Source organism: Nothobranchius furzeri, chromosome 17 (genome assembly GCF_043380555.1).
Source record: "Nothobranchius furzeri strain GRZ-AD chromosome 17, NfurGRZ-RIMD1, whole genome shotgun sequence".
Taxonomy (NCBI): domain Eukaryota; kingdom Metazoa; phylum Chordata; class Actinopteri; order Cyprinodontiformes; family Nothobranchiidae; genus Nothobranchius; species Nothobranchius furzeri.
In genome coordinates this window covers 32104549-32125544 of record NC_091757.1, presented here as the reverse complement: position 1 = coordinate 32125544, position 20996 = coordinate 32104549, and the positions used below count along the sequence as shown (strand labels likewise).

General features: G+C 42.7%; 1 protein-coding gene across 8 annotated transcripts in view; it reads left to right on the top strand.

Moving 5' to 3' along the window:
• Positions 1 to 20996, top strand: part of fbrsl1 (fibrosin-like 1) — a 356228-nt gene that overhangs the window by 241495 nt on the left and 93737 nt on the right. For 6 of the 8 annotated variants that reach the window (XM_054731281.2, XM_054731279.2, XM_054731286.2 and 3 more), the window contains exons 5-6: positions 5606 to 5635; positions 20703 to 20732. The exons of 1 other annotated variant lie outside the window; for it this stretch is intronic. In XM_054731281.2, coding sequence (XP_054587256.2) covers positions 5606 to 5635; positions 20703 to 20732 — 60 coding nt within the window. The remainder of the gene's footprint in view (positions 1 to 5605; positions 5636 to 20702; positions 20733 to 20996) is intronic. One more of the 8 variants, XM_054731282.2, reaches the window with a different exon arrangement.

Sequence of the window (20996 nt, the reverse complement as noted above, 5' to 3'; positions counted from 1 at the left end):
ATAAAGCAGCCGCGTCAGCTGAGATGTGGGGAAGACACAAAGGCACACTATCAGATAATCTGCTAAATTGTGTGCTTAATTCATTTTCATGCTCATATTGCTTCTAATGTGACCAATGAGGTTATTTAAGGTCTCTAAACTTTCTCTGCTGGACAGAGATCTAACTAAAAGTGTGGAGTTTTATATGCGGTGCACACGCTGGCAACTCCATTAGTGCAGAACTGTTCTTTCACAGGAACCGTGAACAAAGGCAATTTTATTCTCCTTGGGGGATTGAAGAGGAGAAGATAGAAGGCCAAAATGAGAGAAAGTGTCATCATATGGCTGTTTTTATTAGATTGGTAAAGATAGATCTAATTTTGATTTGAGCTAATGGGAGGAACACTATCCACCATTGACTCGGAGTGTCTCATGACTTACTTGACGTACTTTGTTCAACAGTCTTGTGCTTTTACTCTGCAGTTTCAGTTCAGAGACGGGGCCAAGTGCAGAAACTTGAGTTATTTTAAAAGCTCATTTCATGAACTTGAGCACCACTCCTCCATCCTTCCCTTCATTTTGTAAAAGTAAAACTTTTTCAGGACCTCCCAGAAACAGCAGGCTTCTTTATACAAGCTACTGAGTCAGTCGCTGGGAGAGCGACAGGCAGACAGATTTCCTTAGGAGCACACTGGTTTACACGCATTCTATTTATCGTATGGAAATTTGGAGCCGTCTCACTGCCCTGTTTTATGAGCTTTGTCCTAACGCTGGGACTGGTAAAACATGAAATATATGCACTGCAGTGAAAAAGGAACATAAAAACATCCCAGGATAGTTTAGGATTTATACCCTGTCTGAGGGAAGTGGTTACTTTTATAACATTATTACACCAGAGATAACATCTCACAGCTTACATAAAGTTGCAGGGTAAAAACGGGACGTTTGTTTTATTTGGTTCATTCAGTCATTTGATGTTTTTGTTTCAGTGTCTGTCAGAAAAGTGTCGTTGCAGCAAAGCAGGTGAAAAAAGCAGAGTGAAACCTCATGTACCCCATCGTAGACCTCTGTGTGTGTGTGTGTGTGTGTGTGTGTGTGTGTGCGTGCGTGTGTGTAAATGTGTGTGTGTGTGTTTGTACACACGCATGTGTGCGTGTGCATGTGTATGTGCGTCCGTGTGTATGTGCATGTGTGCGTGTATGTGTGTTTGCTTATATGACGTGTATGTGCTTGTGTGCATGCATGTGTGTATATATGCATGTGTATGTGCATCCGTGTGTGTGTGTGTGCATGAATGTGTGTGTGTGTGTTTGTGTGTGTGTGTGTGTGTGTGTGTGTGTGTGTGTGTGTGTGTGTGTGTGTGTGTGTGTGTGTGTGTGTGTGTGTTTGCGTAAATGCATGTGTATGTGTGTGTGTATGCATGTGTGTATATGCATGTGTATGTGTGTCCATGTGTGTGTGTGCATGTGTGTGCGCTTATATGCATGTGTATGTGCGTGTGTGCATGCATGCGTGTATTTGCATGCATGTGTGCATGTGTGTGCATGTGTGTGTATATGCATGTGTATGTGTGTCCATGTGTGTGTGCTTATATGCATGTGTATGTGTGCATGCATGTGTGTATTTGCATGCATGTGTGCATGTGTATGCATGTGTGTCTATATGCATGTGTATATGCATCCGAGTCTGTGTTCATGTGTGTGTGTGTGTGTGTGTGTGTGTGTGTGTGTGTGTGTGTGTGTGTGTGTGTGTGTGTGTGTGTGTGTGTGTGTGTGTGTGTGTGTGTGTGGATTCAGACATGCTTTAAATTTTCATTCATTCCTCCTGAATAAATCCAGGGTGAGGTACTTCCAGTACTACAGCTGAATTCTACCTTCATACTGCCATAATTGTGTAGTTTTCTTTTAAACGTTATTTTAAAGAACTCCAATGTCAATCTGTCAATCCCCACAGGCGTTCCTAAAGTAAACAACATGCATGTTTTTAATCATGTCGGCACCATCCTCATCTCTCTCAGCCCTTATTTTCTTTCTTCTCTTTGCTTTTTTTTCCATCTGACCTGACTATTTGCTGAACATCGCCCTCTTTAATGAGGAGCATTCCTTCATCAGCCGTGTTTATACTGCAGACAGGATTAACTCAGCTAAAGACTTCATGCGCGGGCACAGTCAACCTATGGTCTGTTTGCCGTTTTCGAGCTGCAGATTGACATGTAGCTCTGTTAGACTTTCCTCTCTCGCTTGTTCTCCGTCTCTCCGGGCACCCTTTGCCTCTGCCTCCTCCCTCGTTCTCATTTTGCCTGAATTAATTGAGTTCTCATTTTTGTGCGAAAGCTCACAGGAGGGCTGTGAGGAAAGGAGAAAAAAAGAGGAGAGTGGTGACGAGAATGAGAGCAACAGAGAAAGATCAGCAGCAGAGGCCTAGGGGGCACCGCTTCCCCAGAGGAAGACAGTCCCCCACTTCCTTGGGGAAGCAGAGGCCCCCTCCACAGTGACTTATATCTTTATCAGTCTTCTCTCTGCACTTCAGGGAAAAGAGCCACAGGCTGATAATCGGGGTCAGGCAGATGTACTTCCTCAACCCACCAGTCTCAGGGGAGGGTTTCACCCCATTTGAGCTCCTTTTTTCTAGAAAGCTTAGAAGTGCGCAAATTAGAAAAGCAGTAAAATAGATCAACTTCTGGTAGATTACTTCAGGAAACACCGGAAACCCATAATCTGGAGTAAATTGTGTACAGCTCTGTGTTTTCTGTGCTGCTAGCTATGAAACAACAACCTTAGCATCAGTAAGTAGCACAACATAAAATCATTCCTCTCAGTCAAAGTGAAGATTTTAAACGCACCCACAGGACGAGTCACAGCTGAAACGTGTGCCTCGAGGGATACCTGTGTTTGCTACAGTTCCAGTCTACAAATACCGTAGCCTGAAACAGGCCGGGCTCCACCTTGGCCTGGACCCTTTTAATTATAAAGCATTACAACTTCTCCCTTTGCATTATTTATGCCTAGGCAGATAACTCCATCAGATGTCTTAGATTGCTGTAAGTTGAGATAAACATTTGCTGAGTTGTTACAGCCAATCGCCCGCCTCACTTCCTCAATGTCACTGCCTTAGCACTCAATAATTCAAAGCTTGGCAGTAATGAGCTCCCCGCAGACCCTGTCCCCAAGGAGCCTCCCCACTGTGCCTCCACTGTAATGTAGTTATATCTCATGTCAGCCTTCAAATCAATTACATTTCTATCTGATGGCTAAGTAATTGCACCTGATTGAGTTTTTGGCACGCCGCTCAAGTGTGTGGTTTCCAAACTCAAGCCAGGCAAAACAGGAAGCCTCGTCAAATGAAACTGTATTTCATCCTGATTGAGGCCGTGTGCATGATAAGCGCAAGTGTAATTATGATCATAATAACAATAGCAGTCTGTGTTTTCTCAGCTTTGTTGTTTTTTCCGCTCGCTCTCCAGATGAATTCCTTACCCCAAAGACAATGAACAGTATTTATTTTCCTCAAGATGCAAAGACGGATTTGATTGTTTGCAACTTGTGCAATTTAGCAGATTAAAAGCAGACCATAATGAGAGCCTTGGAATTGAATCTGTTGTTGTGCAGCAGATGTTTTCTGCTTGAGTACGTGCTTCTGTTTACCTGGTGAAGCGGCAGGGTGAGGGCTAGGGTTAACTCGGTTCTCAGATGTTGATATTGGATGTTAGTTAATAGGATAACCAGGCAGTTGATGTCAGAGCAGGGTCGAGTTTTATTCACACTGGGAGGATGAAGGGATGCATGAAAGGACCGTCTATGGGTGAATTACGTAAGATGTGTGGGTCTTAACTGTTCACTGGGTGTGATCCTCAGACAGACAACGGGATGCAGGAATGAATGAGTGGATGAATATTTACATGAATGGATGGGCGAGTGGATTCACAGAGAGAGAGAGATGGATCAACAGAGTGCATGCTTGGATGGACAGTGGTACTCTCTAATGGAGAGATATTGATATAGATGGGAGGGAGGATGCTGTGGTTAGGTGCATCAGGAGCTAAATAGTGATGAATTAAGGTTGCTTTCAGCAGCACTAAGTATAACAGACATGGTAAAGCAGCCTGGCTCATCCATAATCAGCATTGTCTTCATGCCAGAAGTGAACTTCTGTGGAATAAAGCGCTGGGGGAATGTGCCAGCCTGTCTCTCTCCACTTCATCATCCTTTCCCCGTTCTATACCCGTTGCTGCTGCTGTTCCTGCCCTTTTCCGCTCTCCACTTGCTTTATTTTCTCCTCATTTCTCTTCTTAAGGCCTGCATCTCCCTGTCTGTCGCGCTCCCTCTCCCCCACTCTGTCTTTTGTGCTACCGCTTCTCTTATTTTCAGTGGGGGAGCCACTGGGTGCACATCTACAATCTTGCCTTTCATTTCATGGCTTCTGGAAATGGATGTTTTACTGCCTTCATTAAGGCATGCAGCAGTCAGCGCTGTGTTTTCCCTCTGAAGTTTAGCTCCATGAACCTCGCCATTAGAGTACATTATGGCCCCAGATTTCAGGGCACGGTGGAACACTGTATAATTTGATTAGTGTTATTAATCAAGTGGAATACTGCTTTTTGCCCCCATCTCTCTTCCCTCCTCCCCCTTTCTGTCATTTTTTACTTTAACTTTAAGATGCTTCCCTTGCCTCTGCCTCCTCCCTGCATCCATGCACGTCCACCACCGCACACACCCAGCGGAGCTGACAAAAGGCCCTGCACCTTCCGTTTTAAAAACAATCGTTTACTACTTGTTTTTGTCCTGTCTTCCTCCCTCTGCAGCCCTCCATCACAACCCCCCCTCTGAGCGATGCCCGCTCTCTTTACTTGGGACATAAATCAATTGAGATGAAAGTTCCATAATTGTGCTTGCTGGGAGGGATTTGAGCAAAATTGCACTATGAATTTTTTAAAGGGAATTTTTACTAGCTGTTCGGCGAGACTTGGGCGGCGAAGGAAGGTGAGGCCACGAGGATTTATGGGCCTGGATTCTTCATTACTGAAGTAATTTTCCTGCAAATGATAGTGCAGCACCCTGGAGGGGGGGAGTGCTGCCCGCCTGGGAGAGTACAAACCTGCTTAATCTCTAGTGGAGAGAAAGGAGCTCAGAGCACTAATATCATCTGTAAGAGACTGAAGCTCCATTTGCTCACTTCTAAAGCACAGCCAGTCTGTTTGGGACTTGTAGTAATTGATTGCTCAGATTTGTTCCAGGAGTAACGACACTGGATGATTTCATTAAAAAGGTTCGAATTGCTTTAGAAAAAAAAAAGCATATTTGCATTTCGATACACTTGAATATGTATATTTTGGCAGATTTAATCCCAGATTCTCTCTAATCAACTAAATTGCAAAGGTTAATACGGGTAATATGTTAGATACGTTCTAACGCTGCTGTTTTCGTTGTTTGCGGTTTACGCCTTGTTGTCTGTTTGTAGAGTGCAAGCCCACCTAACGGTGATTTAGAGCTGCTTTACTAAGCTGCCAATTTGTTTCTTCATAAACAAACATGATGGCACTCCCTGTCTTCTCCTTTTGGTCTTTTTTCCCTCCTCGTTTAACCTTTCTCAGTCTAATATGGCTGACGTTCTGTCTCCATCTCTTTAGGTGCTGCCAGCAGCAGTGGCCCTCCTCAAGGTTAGTGCGTCCATGATGCCAGGTCTCATTCTGTATACTGCCTGCTGTCCAGTTAATTTTACAGCTCAGTAGCTTGAGAAGCAGAGAGGCTAAATCTGCTGCTAGGAGGAGAAAAAAAAGAGGGTCGGAGGAAAGGAAAAACAAAATTATTGTGCACCCTGTCACTGACTGAAGTGGGTCTCATTCCAGGCACACTAACAACTCAGGACAATTAGTCGCTTCTCACTAGGCTTGGTCTGAGACTCGCTTGAGTGCCAGAAGGAGCCAGGCTATAAAGAACCCTCTAACCTATTTAAGCGCTACACCCATTGAAGCAACTTAAGGAAGAGGGACGAAACTTAGAGATGAAACGGTGCTGCTGGAATTCTGCTGCAGTGGTTTTTACCTTATAAATCGGTGTGCTGAAGTCATTAAACCAAGATTAAATCTCTAAAATAAAGTCAATATGAACCTATTTAGTTAAATAAAGTTGTTTAAAATAAACAAAACGGTCACTAAGTTGAATCAAGCCTTAGTCCATCTAGGTCTGCTCTTCCAAAGACCACATGCTCCTGAACAAAAGTGAAGCATGACTAAGATGGGTGGTGCATGGAAGATCAGGAAGAAAAGTTTGTCCTGGGTCCTCTGCAGAGACTCGGCGTGACCAATCGGGGTGAAGGGGATGAATGAGGCCATTCAGCAGGCTTAATGAAAGAGCTCCTGCTGGGGCCTGAATGAGGGTGGGCCCATCTGCACCACATAGGCGTGCACAAACCAGTGACCTTGAAAATTACCCAGGAAGCACTTCAGGACAGTTGTCCCAGCAACAGGATGGGGTCTGCATGGTAACCAGTCGCTTCAATCAGCGCCTGGCAGCATCTCACACAGAGCAAATTTCTCCTGCTGCACTGAATGAAGTCGGTGTGAAATCAACTTCACGGAACATAACCCCCTTTTTCTGAAAGAGGACCCACCGAGGATTGTCTTATGTGAAAACACGCAGCAGCTCTCACCGTCTACTGCCCGTAGGATCCTTCTCTTCAGTCAAATTAGATTCCGTTTTTAAAAGAAGCGTTGTGAAACGTACAGGAGTGCTTTAGTAATGTTTTTGTAGATTACAAATGAGGAATGAGATTCCTCCACACCCCGGGGACTGGACATTACAGGCGTCTCTGAGGATCTGGTTCATTGGGTTTTAGCTGTGATATTTGGTTTAATATATTCATCCTTGATGAGCCAAAGCCATGCAGGTCATTGAAGTTCCACTGCTGTCTCCGTCTCCACATAGAACTTTTGACAGCATGAAATGACAATCCACCCCTGCACGCATCTTTCACGTCAAAAAGTAATGAGACTGTGCTGCTGGAAATATCACTACAAAGCATCAGGCCCGCGCTCGGATCAAACTGCACCTTCAAACGGCGCTGCCTGCCAGCTTGGCTGCCTCGCCTGCCTGCTGCATGAGAAACGAACAAAAACAATCAGAATCAGAGACAGAGAAACGACAAGGGAAGCTCCCCACCCTGACACAAACGAACACGCCGGGGTCTTTCATCCTGAGAGTGATTAGCCATCCGAAACGTTTTAAAACCCCTCTTTGAGTGTGTTCGTCAAACGAAAGCGTTCCATTGAGGAATGGTGGTGAGATGCTTCTTGCTGGGAAGCGCCAGTGATCTAGTCTCTAATTGTGGCACCGCTGACAAGGATGGTGTGTCTGGGAGCTTTCTAAGCGGGGTTTTTTGCTACGCTCTTGTTCCCGTCCTGTCAGATCCACCACCAAAGGCTCCAGGGAACAAAAAGGCCTCTCAGATTCTGTTTTTACATTCGTCTGATGCTTTGTGCATTAAAAAAACAGGCCTAATTTAACACAATAATCGTCCTTAATGCTGGTCAAATGTGACCAGGGCTAGTTGCTGCAAACGAGATGTTTGTTTTCAGAGCTGCGTAAATACAAAAATGTCCTCAGCTTCACTTTTGCCTTTAACTCTTGTTTTTTTATATGTTGCTGATCAGATTCTCATTTCCTCTAACTTAAAAAAATTCCAACACTGGTAACAACATTACGCTTCCTCCGTAGAAAACGGTACATAGCAAGAACAAAGTGACGTTTGAGCTTTCAGAATCTGGCATTGAAGACTTCTACTTCACTGTGCAGAACCCAGATTGTTGAAGGTTTTCAGTTTGAAGAATCAAAGAGTCAGCGATGGGGAGGGGGGGGGGTTAAAAAAAGGAAAGGAGTTAAGCCCCAGCTCATAAAAATCAGTATTATAACAACGTTAATTGATGCTGCTGAGTGCCATATGTGACACCATATGGAATCGCTGCCCCAGAGGCCTGCTATAATAGACAGCCCACAGTGGTGCTCACAACTTGGCACATTTACAAACAAGGGATGTCCCATTAATATCAGCCACACAGACTGAGCAGGAGACAGTGAGAGAGAGAGAGAGGGAGAGAGGGTGGAGATGTGAGGGAGGGGGATAAAATCAGGAGAGAAAACCCTCCTCCTTCCTCCTTTGTTTGAGTGCCATCTCCTTTCTACTTCGAGCTTCCTGTTGATGTTTGTGCCAAACTAACGGATTTACTTTACATGCATATCAGTCATTTACAGTCTGCCACCTTAGTCCCACGGTTCCTTCATTACAGTAATAAACGGCCCCTCCCTTCTGGGTTGATCGGACCGCCCTCTGTCCGCCCAACTGCCACTCCCTGCACAGATGTCCAGCAGATCTTTCATCTCCCTCACACACACACACACACCCTTCAGCAGGTGAGGTGATTCATGGCAGCTTGATAAAGGTGGCGTGAATGAGCTCTGTTTAACCTTTCTGAGCCTAATCATGGGGCAGAAGTTATTTATTGCTGCTGTCTGAGGTTTGCAGGTCATTTTGCTCACAGTGCCGCTGCAAGCACACACACACACACACACACACACACACACACACACACACACACACACAATGTCTTATAGTGTCGAGGTGGATGTAGTGGTGGAATCCAATAAAACGCTATTGATATGTGACACACACAGTGTTTTGGTTGGATGTACATCTTGAATAGAAAGACATTAGTAGATTTTCTGTGATGGTGCCATTAGTCCTTACATTGCTGCTGACATGCCCAGGGCAGGGAGGAAAAGACATCCTTATGAAACAAGAGTTGTCAGCCTTTCTGTTGAGTTTCATAGAATGTGAGGCAGAACAAGAAAAGTGTACAGCTGTTTCCTCTCCGACACAGAGGGAGGCAGATGAAGAGCAGAAGAGGGAAAAGAGAAAGAGGGGAGGGAGGCAGGGGAGGAAGAAGGAGAGCAAGGAGAGCTCTCCGCTCTGTGATGTGCACTGATGTAGCTGCAGCTCTGGGTCAAACGCTGCCAGTGTTCTGTGTTCATCTACGTCTCGTCTCCCTGGTGCTCCTTTAAATTATTCACAGCCTGAAGTGTGCAATGTGGCTGCCTCCTCTTCTCCTCTCTCCTCCTCTCTTTACGTTTCTCCGTCTCTTGTTCTGTTTCCGCGTCCCTCCTGTACTCTCTCATGTGACGACTAGTTTCAGAATCCTCCAACCTTTTCCACATCCACCCATCTATCATCACCCACCCAGCTTTCATTAGAGACTTCATCTTTCACACTCCTCCTTTCATCTCAGCTCATCTTTCACTTGATCCTCCCAGACTACAGCCAGTTACGTATTTTTTACTAGCGTCTGTCAGCTGTTAACACCAACTTCTCAGTAGTTCATACCTAATCTCTAAATTACTTTTTGTAAATTGAACACATAATAATTGGCCTTCCTATGTGTTTTGCCCTTATTTATGTTTTAGTTGTGATTTTAGTTTTTAATTAGTGTCAAGTATTTCCCTCACTGGGCTTGTTCTCAATAGCCCAAGGATATAAGTTACTGAGTAAGGTGTGCTATGCTATGTATGGTATGGTGTGTATTGTATGGTAAGTATGGTATGATATGCTATGTGCACATAAAAAAAGCAATATTCATGCACAGTACTTGTATTGGGGATGTAGGAAAATATTGATACACTGAATTATTGTGATTTTTGTGTTGCAATATTAAAGTGACAGTATATAGTTTTCTTGGTGATAGGGGCAGTACATACCTTAATCACTGCAAGCAAGCAAGCATTATTTTTGTGTTCAAATAAGACCTTACTAACGGATAGCCATTAGGGTCAAAAATCCCTGGGAGTGCAACCTCCAGCAAAATAACAAGAACATGAGATTCCCTTTCATCGCTGTAATGAGTGAAGAGGTAAATGTGTAAAGCAACAATTTTTGTTAATGGTGAAATTTTTACAACCATTTGTTACAAATCATCAAATGCATTTTGTCCTCACAGACTTCCGTAGAAGGAAACATGGCGCCCAATATCATGGTGTCGCCCAGAGACTAAGGCCCGCGCCTTGTATTTTAGAACTGATTTTTATGGTTAAATGTTATGAAACTGCCAATATTTTTCAACATCTGGGCATCATTTAAGTCATTTACTACATCATTTCATTGGATATTTTCAGAGATTAATGGTAAAAACATTGTCACTTTAAATCTATATTTAAAACCAGTGTATTGCTTCTAATTTTAATTTACAAGCAAAGATTTGCTGTATTTGCCTGTCGTACTGTGACTGGTATGGTATGGTATGGTATGGTATCATCATCATCTTTATTTGTATAGCGCTTTAGAAACACTGCCATACAGCTGACCAAAGTGCTGAACAGTCAGACAATACTAAAAATATAACACATGAAACAGTAAAAAATGCAACCAAGAATACAATAAAACAAACCAAAACTAAAATAAGAATTACCAATAAAACCAATGGAAACATGGTCCTCCAAATATAGTAAAGTAAAGTAAAAAAGCCCGTTCAGCAGCTAACTGTAAAATGCAAGGGTAAAATAGTGTGTCTTTAGTCTAGACTTAAAAACCTCCAAGGAGGATGCCTGTCGTACTGTGGCTGGTATGGTATGGTATACATTGATATGGTATGGTATGGTATGGTATGGTATGGTATGGTATGGTATGGTATGGTATGGTATAGTTTGGTATGGTATGGTATGGTATGGTATAGTATGGTATGGTATAGTTTGGTATGGTATGGTATGGTATGGTATGGTATGGTATGGTGTAGTTTGGTATGGTATGGTATGGTATGGTATGGTATGGTATGGTATGGTGGGTATGGTATGGTATGGTATGGTATGGTATGGTATGGTATAGTTTGGTATGGTATGCTATGGTATGGTATGTATGGTATGGTATGGTATGCTATGGTATGGTATGTATGGTATGGTATGGTATGGTATGGTATGGTATAGTTTGGTATGGTATGGTATGGTATGGTATGGTATGGTATAGTTTGGTATGGTATGGTATGGTATAGTTTGGTATGGTATGCTATGGTATGGTATGTATGGTATGGTATGGTATGGTATGGTATGGTATAGTTTGGTATGGTATGGTATGGTATGGTATGGTATGGTATAGTTTGGTATGGTATGGTATGGTATAGTTTGGTATGGTATGCTATGGTATGGTATGGTATGGTATGGTATGGCTTGCTGTAACTCTGCTTCTGTACCGATTTTTAACACCATGTTAATAAGCAGCATGTTAGCACTAGTAGGCTGTGGAGTGGAGGAACGCTGAGCCTCTGACGTGAGGAAAGAGCAGAGCTAAGAGAGCATTTATTTCAGCCGTTGCCACAGGACACTCATTTGTAATTCTGTACCCTCCCTACAATAACGTTTGATCATTGCAGAGGAGGAATGGGGGAGCAGGGGAGGAACACAGGAGCATAAGCCTCCCCCCTCTCTTTTCACCCCCTCTTGAAACTCCCAACCCGCCCTCTTGCAATTGCTGTCACCCCGTATGTATGCCCCCTCTGGCCCAATGACAAGTCTAGCGTGAAACGCTTGGCTGCCCCCTGAAATTAGCAGTAGAGCCCCCCGGCAGCACATGTTTCTCATGACCAGCACACAGTGGGCTGCCGCCAGATTCTTTTCATTATGACTGTGCTCTGCCAGCCCCCTGACTCTATTCCTTCTGCCTCTCCCTCCATCAGACCTCTCTCTACTCCTCCTTCTCCCTGCGCCTCAGCCAGAGCTCAGTCAACAGCATCTGCAGTGCTCATCATGGTACTGTCGAGGAAAGAGAAGGAAGTAGGGAATGTTCTCTCTCTCTCTCTCTCTCTCTCTCTCTCTCTCTCTCTCTCTCTCTCTCTCTCTCTCTCTCTCTCTCTCTCTCTCTCATTTTAGTGAATCCATGCGTTTATGAGTGTATACAGGATGAGGCTTTATTAGAACACTTGAAGTACATATATGCAAACGCTGTGTGTGTGTGTGTGTGTGTGTGTGTGTGTGTGTGTGTGTGTGTGTGTGTGTGTGTGTGTGTGTGTGTGTGTGTGTGTGTGTGTGCGCGCGTGTGTGTGTGTGTGTGTGTGTGTGTGTGTGTGTGTGTGTGTGTGTACATGTCTCCGTTTGTTGGCTTGACTGGATTAGTGAGTAGGGAGAGAGTTAACAGTAGCAAGATGGAGAGGGAAAGAGGGAGAGAGAGGGAGAGAGTAGAACAGAGCAATGCCTGGAGGCTCAATCTGTTCCTCACTGAGCTACATCAGTGCTAGAGACGGCGGCTTGGGCCGCGGGGAAGCCTCCACTCGCTCCATCAAACTGTCAAGCAGCCAGCGGAGCTGCACAGGGAGACTCTCAGCTGCCCCCAGGGCCAGTTCAAGTCAACATCCCATTTCCTTGCCTCCTCACCTAATTTCTCTGAGGCCCCGACTTAAATTTCCAGTGCCCAGTGTCTGCTGCTGCGGCTCAGCAGCACCGGGCCTGGGGCCATGTCAAAACACAGGGAGGTGTTCAAGATTGTGCACGTGTGTGTGTGTGCATGCTTACCTCAGGAGGTGAGGCACCAAACCAGCTACAGTCCTACAATCAGCTGAGACACAATGAAGCAGGGGAGGGTGTTAGGAATAACAGGGTGAAAAACAGCAGCTTTTTGTTCTCTTTCACTCCCAGCTGTGTGCTCATTTTCCTGTCTTGACTATATTCATTGCACAGTCGAGTATTCCCTGTCCCTTTAGGTTTCTAACAGTTCTTTCTGAGTTGAATAAATGCTCCCAGTTCCCTCATACATCTGCCATTACTGTCTGTTTTTCCCTTCCCAAACCACTCCAAGGATCACACCAGCAGCCGAGCCAGTCCTGTTGCTCCCCTGGGGCTCCGCTGAAAGCAAAGGTTGAGGGATTTGGAAAGGACAAGCTGGTCATTTAATTTAGTGAAGAAGGGGGACCACTCTTCAAGTTTATCCGCACTGCTATCACCATCAATCTCTCCACGCACCGCACCCCTGCAGCCCCCGCTTTTTTAAGACTTCCCTGCATGCTTTGCATGGAAGTGAAGTAGAGCATTGCCAGGTCTCAGTGCTGTTTACATGGACTCTGGCTAATGTTAAAGTCTGCTTAGTTTGGCCCCAGGTCAGGCCTATATCTTTCCTCACCCTGTCTTGATTTACATGACCCCCGCTGACTCTTCCCTTAAGTGTGTCAGCTCTAAACCAGAGGCTGCCTAATGCAAGGAGCTCCTGAGCTTGTCTTCTTCAATCCTCCTCCACCCTTATTCTCTCCGTCTCCTCTCAATATCTCTATGTGAAAAAGAGCTTTTGCTGAAGCCGTCTGTTTACACAGCCAACTCCAAGGTCCCAAGCTCAAATATGGTTTTGCGTTAGAGCCTGTCTAGGCCTGCTGGTCGATATAATTTCTGCCCGGCAGAGCTTTTGCTCTCAAACTCATTCCCTGTGGGCCGTACATCTTCACTGGGATCAATACTTTCCTAATCCAGAGCTCCCAGGTTGACCCTGAGTAATCAGCTGACTTCCCATTCTGCCTTCTGGGGGGGGTCAAGGGTCAAATGGCTGTATAAATTTGATCCTGTGATCAGATCGCTCTGCTAGGTGGAGCTTTCAGATACAGCTAGCGGGGTCAAAACCAATCACTTGTTTTATTAGTTTGGTGTTTTTTGTACCGTATGTCAACGATGAAGGGTGTTAGCATATTTGCCGTCATAAAAGACCAAAGCAAGAAAACAGTGCTGTATTTAGTTTTTATTTTGTGTTTGTTTTCTCTCCATTTGAGTTGAAGTAGGAGTTGACTCCAGGCCACCAGGCCAGTGAGACTGTCAGGCACCCCGCTGATGTTGGAAGTATGTCCCTTAGTGGATTTGAGGTTTCGCGTCCACGCCCCATCAGAATGGCCACAGATCCTATGTCCCCACACCTCATCCCAGCATCCACAGGAGGGAAATTGCTGGAGAAAATTGTTATTGTCCCACCTGCATCCGCCAATGCTTTGGTCCTCAACTATCTAAATGGACCATTACCTCCTCTGTGTGCTCTCACTTCAGGTGGCCTGGGTTTGTCAAAACTCTTCTTTTACAGTCAGGGGTATCTCAGGGTAACGTGGAGAAATGCCAGCTATATTGGAGCTACTTGTCTATACCCATGTAAATTTCTGCATATTTGCATCTTATTTGCTTGGCTAAAGGATTGAGGAAACAAATTACTGTCTAACAGTTGACAAGGAATTTGCAGTGGCAGTTATTTCAGCGTCAGCAATGTTTTTGGCATAAACCAATTAGTAACTTTCTCTCTCCGTCTCCCTGCCTCCAGTGAAATCTGAAGTCATTATGCGTTTCCGCGACTTGGTGCCAACGCGCTTTGAAACTTGAGCCAGTCAAGATTTCATCACAGTTTGTAATTTTCACAACACAGACGCTCGTGTACATATGTTCTCCTTTTCAGTTTTTATTTGCTTTGTTTGTAGCTTTGTTTTAGGAAGAATTGACAGTGACACCTAAATGCCAGCAGCTCTGGCAGCTCTTGTGTTGCTTTTTTTTCCTGCATTTCCTGCAGCAAGTCAAGGGTTGCAATCAGTATTCAGGAAGACAGTTGTTGACACCCCGCCAGTATTTACGTAGCTGGGCAAGTTCCTCTTCTGTTCCTCCCTCTATCTCGGAGGCAGAATTTATGGCGACATGTCCTCTGAGCGTGGCAAGTGGAACCGTGTGATTAATTTGGCCAGTCATTTTATTGTGCTTCAGGAGGTGCGACATTTATTGTCTTCCCCTTGCATGTCTACCAGAATCTGCAAGAGGAATTGTCCGGTGGAATCCAGACATCTATTCCTCTCTCCGCTTTTATTCTCTGTCTTTCTCCTCGTCTTTGCCTCATTTCGGGGCTGAGCTACAGGGTCGTCATGGGGGACAGCCCAGGTCGCGGCCTGGCTCAAGCCGGGGCCGCTGGCGGAATAAATATCCTGTCTCTGAAGTGTTGAAAGCTGTGTAAATGTCAAATGCGTCAGTCTGATGTGTTGGCTGAGAGGAGGAGGGTTTAAGAGGATGTGGGAAGCTGTGGGACGAGCCTCTGTTGCCCTCCGTAGATAGCTTTCATCAGGTGTACTCGCTGATTCTATCAAGATGGACAGTTTTTCCTGAATTCTTACATTTTTTTAGACGTGTGGGTTGGTGGGAAGTTTGAGTTGGTTTGTCAACATCTGTGAGACACAAACCACCAGGGGCTTGGCTCCTGTCAGACAGCTTAGTGAGCAGCACAGCTTTGCAATTTTAACAACGTCCCTTCTGACCACCAGACGTCCTGCTCAGGAAGACATTTCTTTGTGGTTCTGGTTTAGCATTTTTGTGGTTATGTTTTTGCAGACAGTTGTTTTCCTCAAGCAGATAGTTAAAGAAGCATTATACACTTAATGGCAGTGTCCTTCTGTCACACCTTGTATCACAAGTATAAGCCAGCTTCTTTCCTGGCTTTGACTGGACGAGGTATAACAGCTCAGTAGGACAATCACATACTGAACTGACAAAATTGGTCTAACATTACTTTCATCCGCACATGCCGTCATTTCTATAGCATCCCCCCACCTGTTCTCACTGTTTTGCGCCCCCGTTTCCACCTGCCTCTCTTTCCCCTGCTGTGCTGTGCTGCGTCTCTGTCTCTGTCTGAGATAGTATTCCTTTTTACGCTCTGCTGCAGTGCATGCTTCTTGTAAAAGGATAAGCACCATGCTGGGCTCTTTTGATATTATTTTTCCTCCTCACCAACTCCAGCCTTATGAGGCCTCATCTCTAGTGTCATGGCTACTGCCGCAACAACAAGGCAAAGCGAGTGCCCAGGGAATAGACCGAGCCGGTTGTTCATCTCCATCACCTAGGGTTTAAACGTATCTCTTGTAAAAGAGAGGGGCCCACAAGTGCTGAGATAACAGTCTTTCTTTTAGCTGCGCTCAAAAAATACACAGTTGTTTTTTTTACTGTAAGATTTACATAGAACAAGATTGAATAATTAATTTTACTTTTTTAAATAACATCTCACTGATTTAAGTGGAGAAAACAAAAGAGGTTTTTATTATTTGTTTTTATTAGTAGTAGTAGTTGTTGTTGTTTGGTAGTAATAGTTGTTGTTGCATTAGTAGTAGTAGTAGTAGTAGTAGTAGTAGTAGTAGTAGTAGTAGTAGTAGTAGTAGTAGTAGTAGTAGTAGTTGTTGTTGTTGTTGTTGTTGTTGTTGTTGTTGTTGTTGTTGTTGTTGTGGTGGTGGTGGTGGTGGTGGTGGTGTTGGTAGTAGTAGTAGTTGTTGTAGTTTTAGTAGTAGTAGTTGTTGTAGTTTTAGTAGTAATAGTTGTTGTTGAATTAGTATTATTATTAGTTGTTGTTGTTATATTAGTAGTAGTAGTAGTAGTTGTTGTTTAGTAGTAATAGTTGTTGTTGCATTATTATTATTATTATTAGTTGTTGTTGTTGTATTAGTAGTAGTTGTTGTTGTTGTTGTTGTAGTTTTAGTAGTAGGAGTTGTTGTAGTTTTAGTAGTAATAGTTGTTGTAGTAGTAGTAGTAGTAGTAGTAGTTGTTGTTGTTGTTGTATTAGTAGTAGTGGTTGTTGTTGTAGTTTTAGTAGTGATAGCTGCTGTTGAATTAGTAGTAGTAGTAGTAGTAGTTGTTGTTGTTATATTATTATTAGTAGTAGTAGTAGTTGTTGTTGTTGTAGTTTTATTAGTAATAGTTGTTGTTGTATAAGTAGTAGTAGTAGTTGCTGTTGTTGTTGTATTAGTAGTAGTAGTTGTTGTTGTTGTAGTTTTGTAGCAATAGTTATTGTTGCATTACAAGTAATAGTAGTAATAGTCATTGTTGAATTAGTAGTAGTAGTTGTTGTTGTTGCTGTTGCATTAGTAGTAGTTGTTGCATAAGTAGTAGTAGAAGTAGTTGTTGTTGTTGTTTTAGTAATAATTGTTGTTGCATTAGTATTTGTTGTATTTGTAGTAGTAGTTTTTGTTGTAGTTTTAGTAGTAATAGTTGTTGTTGCATTAGTAGTAGTAGCAGTAGTTGTAGTAGTAGAAGTAGTAGTAGCTGCAGCTCAGTTCTAGTAGTTGTTGTTAGTGTAGCTGTTGTAGTAGTTTTAGTTGTAATAGTTGTTGTTGCATTAGTAGTAGTAGTAGTAGTAGTAGTAGTTGTTGTTGTTGTTGTTGCATTAGTAGTAGTTGTTGTTGTTGTAGTTTTAGTAGTAAAAGTTTTGTTGCATTAGTAGTAGTAGTAGTAGTAGTAGTAGTAGTAGTAGTAGTAGTAGTAGTAGTAGTAGCTTCAGTAGTTGTAGTAGTTGTTGTTATTGTAGCTGCTGTAGTAGTTTTAGTAGTAATAGTTGTTGTTGCAGTAGTAGTAGTAGTAGTAATAGTAGTAGTAGTAGTAGTATTAATTGTTGTTACATTAGTAGTAGTTGGAGTAATAGTTGTAGTAGTAGTTGTGGTTTTTGTTGTTATTGTAGTAGTTGTTGTAGTAATAATTGTTGCATTGGTAGTATTAGTAGCTTTAGTAGCAGTAGTAGTCATTGTTATTGTAGTAGTTGTTGTAGTAATTTTAGTAGTAATAGTTTTTGTTGCATTAGTAGTCATAGTAGTAGTAGTAGTAGTAGTGGTGGTGGCTTTAGTAGCAGTAGTAGTTGTAGTAGTAATAGTAGTTACAGATGTAGTAGTAGTTGTTGTTGTAGTAGTACTAGTAGTGGTAGTGGCTTTAACTGTAACTGTTGTAGGAGTAGTAGTAGAAGTAGTAGCTCTTGGAGTAATAATTGTTGCATTAGTAGTAGTAGTAGCTTTAGTAGCAGTACTAGTCATTATTGTAGTAGCTGTTGTAGTAGTTTTAGCAGTAATAGTTGTTGTTGCTGTAGTAGTAGCAGCAGTAGTAGTAGTCGTAGTAGTAGCTTTAGTAGCAGTAGCATTTGTTGTAGAAATAGTAGTTATAGACATAGTAGTGCTAGTAGTAGTTGTTGTAGTAGTACTAGTAGTAGTAGTAGCTTTAACAGTAGTAGTAGTTGTAGCTGTTGTAGTAATAGTGATTCTTCAGTGTACAAACATGTAACAGTTTTTGCATTTCATAGAGGCTTATTATGAACTCAGACAGACAATAACTCTTAGTTTATTTAAATAAAATAATTTCACACTAAGAGAAAAATGTATGTCACATTAAATTAGGCATGGATCATAAATTGGGGGGGAATTATTGTTAAAATGGGATTCATCAAAAAATCATTGATACACAAAAGAACAGTTTCCTAGTACAGGTCGTTGGGGAGTACCTCAGAGCAACAGGATCTGTTGGTAATATGAGAACAACACCAAATCTGACCGTAGAGGAGGCTTACCTGAAAAAGCCCCAGCAGTAAGGATCATTTTAACCCACCATCAACAGACGTACATGATTGCATCAGCTATCAACTTTCCTAAATTGTTTTTTTCCCTTTGCAGGGAATTTACATGTGCACATGAAAAAAGCAATATTCATGCACAGTACTTTTATTGGGGATGTAGGAAAATAGTGATACACTGAATTATTGTGATTTTTGTGTTGCAATATTAAAGTGACAGTATATAGTTTTCTTGGTGATGGGGCAGTACATACCTTAATCACTGCAAGCAAGCAAGCATTATTTTTGTGTTCAAATAAGACCTTACTAACGGATAGCCATTAGGGTCAAAAATCCCTGGGAGTGCACCTCCAGCAAAATAACAAGAACATGAGATTCCCTTTCATCGCTGGTAATGAGTGAAGAGGTAAATGTGTAAAGCAACAATTTTTGTTAATGGTGAAATTTTTACAACCATTTGTTACAAATCATTAAATGCATTTTGTCCTCACAGACTTCCATAGAAGGAAACATGGCATCCAATATCATGGTGTCGCCCAGAGACTAAGACCCGCTCCTTGTATTTTAGAACAGATTTTTATGGTTAAATGTTATGAAACTGCCAATATTTTTCAACATCTGGGCATCATGTAAGTCATTTACTACATCATTTCATTGGATATTTTCAGAGATTAATGGTAAAAACATTGTCACTTTAAATCTAAATTTAAAACCAGTGTCTTGCTTCTAATTTTAATTTACAAGCAAAGATTTGCTGTATTTCCTTGTATAGTGCAATTCCACCTCCGACTGCTAGGTGGCAGCAGCTTCTACCACCTTCCTTTTGGCGAAATGAGATCTCGCGTTAAACTGGATGAGTCTTGGAAGCGTCAGACCTGGTTTTTCCAATTAGGTTTAGTTTTAAAAATAGAAAATATTGTTTGCTTTTTGCATTGCAGTATATCATACCATCCCCCCTGTAGTGGCATGCACATCATATTTCTAGAGTCCTGCGAATACACACCCACAACTTCTAACATTATTAGATGTACTTTAAGATTTTGCAGTATGTACTCTCAGAGCCTCCCAGTGGCATGATCCTCATAATGTCTCTATAACCTAGCAGTAAGCACTTCTGCTGTAACTCTTGACTCAGAATAGCAAAATGAATCACGAGACCCTCGTCATACACTTTCTCCCATTGATGTGATTACTCTCCTTACTTAATTATACTTCTGGGCCCACCTCGTTCACAATAAAGAGCTGTGGCTCCGTTGACCTAGCTCCCTCCTCATTGTCCCCCACTTTGACAGGGAGTCAAATCCAAACAAAAGGGTCCACTTTAATATGTCACCACAGGGACTTCATTGACAGGTTGAAGGCAGATTTTCCCTTTCTTTATTGTGACTTGTAGTTAAATTGCTCATCTCCTCCTGCACCCTGCCGAGTGTTCTGCAGCTTCGGTTTCCACAGCTACAGAGTTACCAACCACAAGCATTTTGCCACAGATGAATGTAGGAAAAGAAAGGTCTTGTGGCTGAATTTAAGGAACGTTGTACGTGAGAAAGGGCTTTCTTCTTTACTTTGCTGTAACTTCACATTAACTTTTAGATTTACACAGTTTAATAGATTAGTGTTAATTTAATCGTGTTTTTGTTTTGCATGAAAAATAATTTCTGCTGATGAATACACGAGGGACGAAAGGCTGTGCCCCATGGAACTATTTAATCCATTTGCCTTTGGCACGGCCTTTCTTTGTCTTTCTTTCCTTCTTTCTGCCTTCTTAAGACATTTGAACCCAATCCACAAACCTCTTCTCTTTATTCAGACTATGGCCTTTGGCCATGGCAGACACGGCATAGACCAGAAAACAACTTTTCTTGCTATTCAGTTCTTTTATCCTTGTAGATATCTAACATAGAAATTAAAGACTGGCTTGTCACAAGGCAGATTTAAAGTACCACACTCAATAAGCACGGTGTTGAAGAATTCAAAGAACCCAAGCACTCGGTGTCCTTGAGATGCTATCGTCCAATTTTAAAGCACACTTAAAGGCCTAAATGACAAGCCACAGCTGAATGCAAAATCACTGAACAGGCTCTTTATAATGGAGCCTGTGTGTAGCGTTATTTGTTTTTCTGCCTTTTGAGAATTTAAGCATTGAAATTGTGACAAAAACACCAGCATAGCATTCGGCGCGGCTGTACCCCTTTTGAAACTTGAAAAACTCTCTTAGACGACCACTCTCTCCTTTCTCCCCTTCATCCTCGGCTGTTTGCATTGAAAGCTGACGGTGAATGAGAGGTTGCACACAAAAATAACATCTGCACTGATTATGCTACGTGGGGGAGCCAAATGAATAATTCCTTACGTTCCCTGTTTTTGTCTGTTTTCTGTTACAGTGTGACAGCGAAAGTGACATTGACAACAAGGTAGGACTGCTATTCCTGTGTTTATTCACACGCCACATGAAGTGACTGGGAGTTGTGAATAACAAAGTTTTAGATCCCAGCTAAAGAGAGGCGATGATCGCGAGGTGCCGTTCGCTATAAAAGGACAACGTGGAGCTCTCGCTGTTCTCAGCTTACAGAGAAATTCTAAAATGTGTATTTTTATGTGGAAAAAAGTAGAAGTATGATTATTTGGACCATTGGGTAATTCCTCAGATGTGATCTTTCATTTTCGCCGCTGCATAT